Genomic DNA, 11,702 nt, shown 5'->3' with positions numbered 1-11,702 from the left:
TGGGATTCCAGCACAATATTAAATTCTTTTGTAGCAGTATTGGCTGTGGTTTTGAAAGTGAAAATTTGTTGTCAAGGGACACTCATGGTGGTCACTACACAAAGTTTTGGTTTTTGTTGAAAATTTGAGTATGGGTGAGCTCTCCTAAGCCATTAGGAATATGTTACACTAAAGAACATGGGAAAGGACAAGCCAAAGTGGTAATACGTAAAGAAGGGAAAGATGAAGACTAGCTTAATCCATTCTCATTTTGTATACTCTGTCATCTTGTTTTAGCCCTGTCAGTCTTAGAGTTCCAGCAGACAACAGAGATACACTAAATTTTCTCTAGTTACTGTCAAGCCAAGAAGAAAACTGAAAACTGAATGATCCATGGGAAGTATCTCCATAGGAAACCAAACTGTCACCGAGTTTGTACTTCTTGGCTTCCATGAAGTCCCTGGACTACACCTCCTGTTCTTTTCTGTTCTCACCATGATCTATGCCTCCATCATCACAGGGAACATGCTCATTGTAGTGGTGGTGGTCAGCTCCCAGAGGCTTCACTCACCCATGTATTTTTTTCTGATGAACCTGTCCTTCATTGAGATACTCTATACCTCCACAGTGGTGCCCAAAATGTTGGAGGGCTTCCTACAGGAGTCTGCCATCTCTATGGCTGGCTGCTTGTTTCAGTTCTTCATCTTTGGCTCTCTAGCTACAGATGAGTGTTGTCTTTTGGCTGTGATGGCATATGATCGCTACCTAGCAATCTGTCATCCCCTACGATACCCACTCCTGATGGGACCTCGATGGTGTCTGGGGTTGGTGCTCACAGTCTGGCTGTCTGGCTTCATGGTAGATGGACTAGTTGTTGCTCTGATGGCCCAGCTGAGATTCTGTGGCCCCAACCAAATTGACCACTTTTACTGTGATTTCTCACCTTTGATGGTCCTGGCCTGCTCAGATACTGGAGTGGCCCAGGTGACTACATTTGTTCTCTCTGTTGTCTTCCTGACTGTCCCTTTTGGGCTGGTTCTGGTCTCCTATGCTCAGATTGTGATGACTGTGCTGAGAGTTCCCTCTGGGTCCAGAAGAACAAAGGCTTTCTCCACATGCTCCTCTCACCTGGCTGTGGTGTCCACATTCTATGGAACACTCATGGTCTTGTACATTGCGCCCTCTGCTGTCCATTCTCAACTCCTCTCCAAGGTTGTTGCCCTGCTCTACACAGTGGTCACGCCCATTTTCAACCCTGTCATCTATACCTTGAGGAATCAGGAGGTGCATCAGGCATTAAGAAGGCTTCTCTACTGCAAAGCAACTGACATGTGAAAATTGTTCAACTAGTTAAACTGTTATCTTCCCCCTGGGCATAATTCAGAAGACCTAAAGGGAAATTCTGGGAAAGAGCAAAGTACTCATTGTAGGATATTTTTCAATCAAGACCCTGAAAGTCCAATAGAAAAATCTTCACTGCCCTCCTTAGATCACAGGGATGGAGGTGGGGGTGGGAGAAAGGGAAGGAGAGAGAACTGGGGTTGTTATGTAAAATGAAAAAAATTAAATAAAATGAGAATAATTAGAATACATTATACACATACATGAAATTATCAAAGAACAAATTTAATTTGTAATATGATTTAAAATGTAAAGAAAGGATACACATGTAGCATGAATGATTAAAAACCCAGAGACAGATATGGGGTTAAAGTGAAGATCAGTGAAGCAAAGCGGCTGATTACTAGAAAGTTCTCACCTCTACAAATGCTCAGACTGAAGGGATTCACCCAACCTCAGACTGCACTGCTCTCCACCAAAACTCAGACTCCCTCTGAATGCAATCAGCTTCTGTCTCCTCCTGCCTTATACTCCTTTTTAGTGCTGGGATTAAAGACATGAAATCCCATGTGCTGAGATCACCTTTGTGTGATCTCTGTCTCTCTTTTAGACTGGTTCAAGCTCAGGGTGGCAGAGCACTGTGATGTATAGCACGTCTGATTAGGGAACTATTGTATGTCCCTGAGCTGAGAGTGGCAGCTCGAGGAGAGGGGCTGTAGGGAAAACCCACAATCCAAAGAGAGAGGGGTAGGAAGAGAGAGAGAAGAGAGAGAGAGAGAGAGAGAGAGAGAGAGAGAGAGAGAGAGAGAGAGAACCTGCTTTCTGAAAAGCCACACTCGGGATTGTGTGGAAAAAACATGTGGCAGGTACAGCCTGAAGGCAAAGTCAGGCAGTCTAGGGTGGGTAAGTCCTGTGGCATTTGGAGCCCAGGTTTTCTGGAGTTTGGGTGGCAGCCAAACATAGTTTAGAAAGGCTACAACAAGAATATCCCAAACTTGCTCAAAGACTTGGGGGAAAAACAATGAAACTTTAACTAAAAACTGGAGTTTACTCAGCTGGAAGAGATACAGTGCAGGCCAAGGATGTATTTTTAAATTAGTTTTTATCTTTATTGTACTGCCTGGACAAAGGTTTCCCCATAGTTTCTGCCCTTCTTATGGACTCCCCCAGCCCCACTCTAAGTAACTACAGTTGCTGGAATTTCAGTGGTCAGAATTTCAATATTTGGAATTTTCATCTTTTGGGAAGCTTTAGACCTTAGAGATTCTGATCTTTCAGGATTTTAATATTAGTGTCAGGAATGTAATTTTCAAAATGATTATCAGCACAGACTATCAACTAACATCACACACAGGTGCTCATTCAGCCTGGGACCTTACCTGCCAACACTTGACTGCAGAGTACATGATAGAATGCTGAGTAAATGTGTCATCCTGACATTTATGGACATGGACTCCTGTTTCATAGTAGTGAGAAGACTGAGAAGAAGGCCCTTGATGAGGACAGATCTGCAGTGGGGCTGCCAGTCATCTTGTACCTCTTTCCTTGTACCTCCACCCCACAGGGTAGTAGAGAAGGAGGTACTCACAGACTTCCAGAGAACATGGTGGAAGCTGGTCCCTGAGACCCTTTCCGTACTTGGGAACTCACCGGGAAGCTTGGGTACTCATAATCCTTCCTGTATATATTCTGTAGGCTGTGGCCAGATTCTTCTTGTTATATTCCAGAAAGGAACAGTGCCCAGAACTCTGATACATCTATTACATCTTTTAAAAGAGGGCTCTGGGTGCCTGGTATATGACAGAGGATAATAGGCTTCTAAGAAAAAACATGTAACATGATCACAATTGAAGGGACCAGACCCTCACCTAGCCCCCTGCTTTAGCAGCCATGAAAGGCTGCAGAAAAGACCTAGAAAGACAAAGGCCTCTGACTCAGCACATATGCTTAGTTTCCAGCCTTCTGACCTTGCAGGAGCTGCCATAGGTCAAATACCTTCCATGTGGCAAAGAACCAATCAGAAGTTAGCTGACATGACATTACGGTAAAAGTGGGGTAACAGTGACATACAGAGCATAGCAACCACCCTGGGAGGGCCTATAGGTCATAACAACCAGTTGACCAATCAACACAGGACAGGTCGCCCAAGCCTGGAAGTGCACCAATCCTGAGACTGTTGCATACCCCTAGACACTCCCCTTACACTGTCCAATAAGTCCTCCTGCCCCCAGCTTCATGGTTTCTCGGGGTCCTTCTCATGCCATCCACTGGGATGAATGGACAAAGGGCCCGAGTTAATGCAGTTAGCTCATTAAACAACAATAAAAGACTCACTGCTTTTACAGAAGAATAGGTATCTTGGTGATTTTGGGGTTCAGAATTTGGGCACAACAATAATATGATTTCTTCCTGTGTAAAGATTTTAATTTGTTTTGGGAAAATATATAATTTGCTGTGAGGTAATCTTTTCTTGTGTAGAAATTTTTGTCTTAGGAGGTATAAAAATAAGAGAGGTAGAAGGAAAACATCAGGGCAGATATAGAAGGAAGACAACGGAAACATCAGGGTAGAAGAACAGGACCAAAAAAAAAAAAATAGTAGGAACAAGCAGAAAGAGAAAAGTAAAATGAAGAATTGCTATTTGGCCCTCAGAAAAATCTCCTGAGTGTGTATGCACTTGCACAGACTCTGTGCCTACTATTCAGTACCTGGCATGTTGAGGTTGGGTCCCTTGTCAGTGAAGTGTCTTAGTTACTGTTCTGTTGCTGTGATAAAATGCTATGACCAAGGAGACATCTAGCTGAAGCATAGCTTACAGTTTCAGAGAGTGAGTCCATGGTCATCGTGATTCAGAGTATGACAACAGGCAACCAGGCACAACACTGGAGCAGGAACTGAGAGGTTACATCCTGTTCCACAGGCGGCAGGCAGAGAGAGTGAGACTGGGCCCCCAAGTGGGCTTTTGAAACCTCAAAGCCAATCTCCCAGTGACATACCCCCTCTAACAAAGTCATACCTCCTAATCTTTCCTCAACTGGGCATTCAAAGATATGAATCTATGGGGGGGCATTCTTATTCAAATAAGCACAGGAACAAGAACACACACTGGAGGCAAAGAGAAGGCACTTGGATATTAATGTTGTTCTGAAAGATACAAATTCTTGTTATTTTGTTGATTCTGTGGTGTTTTCTCAGATTTCTTTTCATGAACTATTCTGGCATTATTTCCTGTTGTCTCTTGGCTGTGTGGATCCTCTTCAGACAGAAGTATTCCCTCCAGAATCCTCTATAGAGCAGGTGTAGTGGTCTCAAATTCCTTCAATTTATTTCTCTCCCCTGCCCCCCCCATGGAAAGTTTTCATTTTTCCTTCAATCTTAATAGATAGTTTTTCTGGGTATACAACAATCTAAGTTGACAGTTGTGATCTTTCAGAACTTGGAATGCATCTTTCCAACATCTTTTGGATTTAATGGTTACTATTGAATAGCCAGGTGTTATTCTGGTGGGTATGCCTTTATAAGTGACAAATATTGATGAGTATTCACTAAATAAAGACAAGAAGGGATTCTTTAAGTGGGTGATATGGAAAGAACAGGGATCACACCGCAGTGTTTTCTAGAACTGAACAGCCTCCGTGTCAGTCCTTGTTTCATGAATCCTTTGCAAGAGAACGGACAGTTTGCACAAATCCTCCAACCCTTATTTCCTTATGGTAGGTAACATGGGGGATGATTTTAGTGTTTTTCATTAGGTTTCCCTGAGAATTAAATGGAGGAATGCATGTTAGTAACTCACCACAATGACTAACACATAAGAAACCTGAGGTGAATGTTATTTGCATTTATTTTCTTCTTATAAAATAATGAGGACTGGTTAATGTGTGACAGTACAACGAAACACACAGGAACAAGAAGGAAAATGCAATAAAAATGGGCAAAATGCATAAATTTTTATCTCTTCTTAGAATCCTTCCATTAATTGCTGACCATGCATATCTATCCCTTGTATTAACATACTGATTTAAAAAAATAAATAAAAGCTACAGCAAGAAGTAAGGGACACATTGTAAAATCAAACATCGTGTCCCTCAACACGTAAGCTCTGGCATCTCAAAATTAGAGTAAATAATTTAGTGTTGTTATAACAGTGAAGAGTCAGTTTAAAAGCAACAAAAGCAAATTGCTTTCTTTATCTCTCATTGATATTGTAGAAATAAATGAGTAGAATATAAAAGGATGACTTTTCTGTACTGTCTGTGTGACATGAATAACTGATTAATTTTCATCTCCAACTTTCTTTTCACTTTAAATTCCAGAGTGTTTTTCCAGGGAGCCCTCAGGAACACACAATGAAGCCCCACCTCTATTTGAGGAAATGAAGGGAAGTTTGGCTAAGAAAACTTATTAGGCAATGGAGACTTAGGTTACCCATTGTTCTCAATTAAAGATTAATCATAATTAGACAATAGGAAATGCAACAGAAAAATAGTGATTTCATAAGGCAGCTCCTCGATTACTCTCTGAATAATTCTCAACACCAGGGGACAAGTTCTCTAAGGACTTTTATTTTTAGAGTCTCATGATTTTTAGAGCTAAAAGATTTTTCAGATGGTGAGGAAGAATTTCCAGAAGACAAATAATTAATCCTTTTGGACTCAGTGCAAATACTTATTCTTGCAGGCTGAGCCCATTTGTCTAGTGTGAACTATTGCCTCATATATTTTCTATTATTTACAGTCACTGAAAGCAGAGCCCTGGAAATGCTTTTTACCTGTCCAGTCAGGTAAGAAAACGTAACCAGAGCCAGGCTGGGAAGTTGCCCATACCTTCTGGGTTGTGATCTGTCTCCTGCTGGCATTAGAAAAAGCTGTTTAAGATTCAGATCTGGTTTCCCATTTTATGATGGACAGACTCCCTGTTGCAGATCAAGAAAGCACATTATTTCCATATTTCTACCATCATGTCCATTCTCAATTCAATATGCCTGATTATTTAGGCATCATCCAAGCAAATCTGTAATCTCTAAATACTGAAACATTAGTGAAAGAAATCATGTCATAAAGAGAAATGTGACCATCAAAAGTCTCTAAAGTCCAGGAAAAAGTTGTTCTCTTGTTTGATTGTTTCTTGATTTTTTCCAATATGTTTTTGATGCAATTATATTTTATGGGTCAGAAAAACTAAAACGGTAGTTAGTGTTTAGTGTAGTGGTCTCAAATTTAAAAATTTGCATTTTTAAAAAGTAGTAGTAAGGATTTTTAAATATACCGTACCTAGCTATAGAAGAAAGTAACTCTGGTTGTTGGAAGGAGGCCTGTTGTGGAGGTGGAGTAAAGGTTAGTTCTAACAATCATCTCCAAGGTAAAGCCAAAAGTTTTATTTTCAATCTGTGCACATTGAATCTCCTTCCTCTCAGAACTGCAATCATTCCATCTTTTAGGAAGTGTAACTCTGTGTAGATCAGTCTCTTCAGATTTCCTTCCAGTTCTTACTCTCCACCCATGCATCCCACCTCTTCAAGTTTCTCACACATCTAGCTTGTCTTTCCTAAGATGCAAACGATACCTATAGCATCTATTTAAATAAAAGGAGCAGAGAGGAAGCTGGTTCACCAGTCCTGTCTGCCATTGTCAGAACAGCCAAAGACAATGCTGGAACCTTGATAGAATATCCAAAAGAGTATTTTTGTGGCAGCAATCAGAGCAGATTTAGTTCTAAGTCATGTCTCATAATGAATTACTCATTTATGACTCCTAATGGGTTAAATCATTCATTGAATAAAATATTTTAGGTCAATTCAACAGAAACTGAAGATGAGTGTGTTTCCTTACTAAAATCAGAGTTCCTTATTATGGAAAGTAAGGTGAGATAAGGAAAACACATTTTATAATCGAGAGGAGCTGGTAACCTGTGGAACCTTTGAAGAGAGTTGGTAGAAAGCAGACAGACTGCTATGACATGATACAACATAGCTGCCAGGGACCTATTAGAGGAACTGTAATGCAGGTGGGTTCAACTTGGAATATACCTTCACAACTGTGAGGAGGGTTTATTTCTGGTTAAGTAAAATTATTTAAAAATAAAACATAAGGAGGCTGGAGAGATGTCTCAGTGGTTAAGAGCACTAGTTGCTCTTCCAGGGGACCTGGGTTCAATTCCCAGCACCCACCCAGCAACTCAAACTGTCTGTAGCTCCAGTTCCAGGGAATTTGACACCTTCAAACCAATGCACTTAAAATAAATGCAATAGATAAATTTTTAAAATATGTCATAAGACAAAAATAGGATTTCTGGAGACCAAAGGCAGTACTTAAATGAGTTTTTGGCAAAATAAGGAAGAAACTTGAGTTTTGTATTTGAGGATCTTAGAGAAGAAAGTCAGACCACAAGTAGACAACAGATGCCCAGCAACATTTCTCATTGAAGATATCATTTGATTTCCTGTTTGAGGAAATGTTCAGGCTCAAAGTATAGTAAAACAATAAGTCCATCATATACTATAGCTATAAGGTTTTCAAAACACCTCAAGTTAACACAGGCTATGTGTTTTTTGATCTCCCCTTCCACTTTCTATCAAATAGGGCTCCTTGACTTTACTGGGTGTGTGGGCCAGGGAAAGGTGAATAAAATAACATCTTCACATTAATAATCTAGAGACAAGTGACTACTGCTATTTTAGGGGGTTTCTACTTCTTCAGACACTTTATGATGAAATTATTTTATTCTTGACTCTTACTCCTGAAAAATTTCAACAAGTATCTCATTAGATAAAGAAGAATGCTAGAGCAGAGTTTTTAAAGAAGTAGTGTATCACAGAAATGACTTAGCAATGAAAGATTTATTAGAATGCAGATGTTCATAGTCAGAGAAGACTGTGTGTGGACAATATGCTACAAACCTCACAGAGAATAAAAGTGCTAATGATGAATCTAAATTTTGAGAATAGTTGAGTCACAAACCGAGGCTGTTCAAGATCCAAATAATCAAATGTTACCCAGGATCTGAGGCTAGCTTATGCAAAACATCCATTCTTCTTCATCTATCTTATTCTCCTCCTTGTCTTCATTATACCAAGAAAATTCTAATTGGGAAAGATCAACTGGTCTCGTTCCAGGCTGTGTTACACAAAGTGTATCATCTTTTCTTTTAGGTGATGTCCAATCAAACTTCCGTCACTGAATTTTTCCTCCTGGGAGTGACAGACATACAGGAACCACAACCTTTTCTTTTTGCTGTTTTTATCACCATCTACTTTGTCAATATAACTGGGAATGGAGCCATCCTGATGATCGTCATTTCAGATCCAAAACTCCACTCGCCTATGTATTTCTTCCTGGGAAACTTAGCATGTCTAGATATCTGCTACTCTACCGTGACACTGCCAAAGATGCTGGAGAACTTCCTCTCCACAAGCAAAGCAATCTCCTTCTTGGGATGTATAACTCAGCTTCATTTCTTCCACTTTCTGGGTACTACAGAGTCCTTGCTCCTGGCAGTGATGGCTTTTGATCGCTTTGTGGCTATCTGCAAACCACTCCACTATTCTGTCATCATGAATCGACAGGTCTGTATCCTAATGGCTGTCACCATCTGGACCATTGCTTTCCTACATGCTCTGCTTCACTCTGTAATGACGTCTCGTTTGAGGTTCTGTGGTTCGAATCATATTCATCATTTCTTCTGTGATGTTAAGCCATTGCTGGAGCTGGCCTGTGGGAACACCGAGCTTAACCTTTGGCTACTCAATACTGTAACAGGCACCATTGCCTCAGTCCCCTTTTTCCTGACATTTCTCTCCTATTTCTACATTATCGCCTATCTTTTCCTCAAATCCCGTTCTTGCAGCATGCTTCACAAAGCACTGTCTACTTGTGCCTCTCACTTCATGGTTGTTATTCTGTTCTATGCTCCTGTTATATTCACCTACATTCGTCCCACCTCAGGCAGCTCTCTGGATCAGGACCGGGTTATTGCTATCATGTACAGTGTGGTCACCCCTGCTCTCAATCCACTCATCTACACCTTGAGGAACAAGGAAGTGAGGAGTGCGCTGACCAGGAAGATGAGGAGATGGCTCTGACTTGAAGAAACCTAAAGAACTCTTCTGAGGCATAAATAACCAGGCAATGAGAAATTAAGATATATTTCTGTAATTAAGATATATTATTATTATAATAGATGTACACATATATAACTGAGCAAATCGAGTAATAGAAAATGTATGGGAAAGTATGATCTAGTAATATTTAACTACGAAAGCAGGGAAACTTGAACTTTTGAGGCTCTAATCATAGAATCTGGTTCCTGAATTTGCTTTTGGCATATTAGTCAATAACCTTGACTTGTGACATACTCTAATGTGACTTGTATGTAACTGGATATAGAAATATGTATATACTACCTGTGTTTAGGATAATTAGTACTTATGATTGTTTATTTGTCAACACATACTAGTTGGATGATTATCATTATGCTTTCTTATTTTGAGGAATTATTGAAACTGTGGTTACTCAACTGGAAAAGTTAGTTGCAAATCACAAATGAGTTACAGAAAAATTTCAGAGGCAAAACATTTCTTTTAAACCTGTCTCTGTTAATATTAGGATTTTTAGGGTTGGTGAGTGAGGCTTTATTTTTTAAATTTTATTATTTATTATTATTTTTGAGACAAGGTCTCCTGTAGCCTGGGCTGGCCTTGAGTTCCTTATGCTTTTGATTCCACCTCTCAATTTCTGGCTTACAGGTGTGTATACCACACCCCGCTTTATAAACAGTTTAGACAATATACTTTACCAAGTCAACATATCAAACATACATACATACATACATACATACATATGTCAGTATAAGGATGTTGAGATATTTTACATCTGAGTGTTTAAATTCCTCAAAATCTGGATAGTAACTTTTTCTCTTGTCCCAGCAACATTCTGAGTATTGAGTAGCCTTAGCTACCAATGTTCATTGAGTGATGGAATATCGTCCAAGGGGAGAGTGCTTCTTGTGGTTAGAATTATTTCAAACATATTTTTATTAGTTAAATATTTTTATTTAATATCCACACATGCATATAATGTGTTTGGATCTAATCACACCCCCCCATTCCCTTTTCTCCAACTCCTCTGCTATATACCTATTATAAGGATTCAGGCAGTATGCTGGCCTGCCCTTGTCCCCTGGCAGAATGCGCTCAGGCAGTACCCTGGTCGGCCCAGGGTTCCATGATTGCACAGTCTGCATGCAGGTGCAAAGGACCCTTTTAAAAGAAAGATCCCCGCCCACTTCAGCTGTCTTTCTAAGAGCTCTCTCTCTGCTCTCTTCCCTGAGGTTCCTCTGGGGTACACAGGACTTTTCCTGTTTCCCTCTTCTCTTCGGTCCTCTCTCTGTGCCTCTTCACCTCTTTTCTTTTTCCTTCCCCTCCCTCCCTTTCTAATGAAACTTCTCACTGAAGGTCTGTCTGCCTGGTGTGACTGTCCTGTCGCCACCCACCCCCCACTTTATCATAACACCTACCCTTCTTGTTTCCCACCCAACTTCATATGCTTTCTTTGGTGACAGGGTAGATGCCTGTAGAAAAACAGTGTTTGCTAGACATTAGACACTAGAATGCAGTTGCATACATGAACTCACAATGGTTGATACTGCGTGCACAAGATGCGACTTGGACAAGATCAAGCCGGACAAAATTCCACGAATCCCCACTCTTATCTGAGGAGCTGGGCTACTGGGAGAGGGAGAGTCACATTTCTTCAGTGATGTGGGCTCTGAGAAGATAACCATACTCTAGAGTATGAGCCCACAACATCTATGCACATAAAGGAGGTATGAAATGGATCCATTGTGTATTCAATTAGATTTTTTTTTTTCTGGAACCTTGTACTTTCCAGAGTCTATGACATTACCTTTCCAAACAAACAAGCAAATTAAAGGTATTAAAAAGAAAATGATGAATTTTATAATGGAAGAGATCTTTGTTTTGTACAAAGGTGAAAAGCTCTCTCCCTCAGTTCCCAAAATTGGGCCACAAGGCTGCAGAAGTTAGGAGTCAGCGAAGCCCTTTGCTGACAAGCTAGGGCACTTCCGATGGGGATGTCACCATTGTTAGAGTCTCACAACCAGCAAAACCTTTCCCACTGAGCCATAACTCTTCATGGTTGTAATTTAAAGATTTGAAGAGTTTCTTAGAGTCATTAAGAGAACGTCTGTTTTCCTCCTTTCTAGTCATTTCAGTTTGGATCCTGTCCAAGAAGCAATGGTCACTTCTGACTAAGAGGTGGCACCCTTATTAGACTTTACTTTTCCCATAAGTGCTATCCAGTTTTTAGTTTACAATCTTTCAAAGGGCTGGAGAGATGGTGTGTTGTTTAAAAGCACTGGCCACT

The 11,702-nt window shown here is 40.4% G+C and overlaps 2 protein-coding genes across 2 annotated transcripts; both read left to right on the top strand.

The window, feature by feature from the left end:
• Window positions 1–372: 372 nt before the first annotated feature.
• LOC100768733 (olfactory receptor 11A1) lies at window positions 373–1,314 on the top strand. The gene has a single exon (XM_027388666.1). The coding sequence runs from the start codon at window positions 373–375 to the stop codon at window positions 1,312–1,314; it is 942 nt and encodes a 313-aa protein (XP_027244467.1).
• A 7,159-nt stretch (window positions 1,315–8,473) lies between these two features.
• On the top strand, window positions 8,474–9,400 carry LOC100768442 (olfactory receptor 12D2). The gene has a single exon (XM_027388665.1). The coding sequence runs from the start codon at window positions 8,474–8,476 to the stop codon at window positions 9,398–9,400; it is 927 nt and encodes a 308-aa protein (XP_027244466.1).
• Window positions 9,401–11,702: the final 2,302 nt, after the last annotated feature.

The sequence above is a fragment of the Cricetulus griseus genome (assembly GCF_003668045.3).
Source record: "Cricetulus griseus strain 17A/GY chromosome 1 unlocalized genomic scaffold, alternate assembly CriGri-PICRH-1.0 chr1_0, whole genome shotgun sequence".
Lineage (NCBI taxonomy): Eukaryota > Metazoa > Chordata > Mammalia > Rodentia > Cricetidae > Cricetulus > Cricetulus griseus.
This window is presented reverse-complemented; position numbering and strand designations above follow the sequence as displayed.

Coding starts and splice junctions, on each gene's coding strand:
- LOC100768442 (XM_027388665.1), top strand. CDS start 8,474: ATGTCCAATCAAACTTCCGTCACTGAATTTTTCCTCCTGGGAGTGACA.
- LOC100768733 (XM_027388666.1), top strand. CDS start 373: ATGGGAAGTATCTCCATAGGAAACCAAACTGTCACCGAGTTTGTACTT.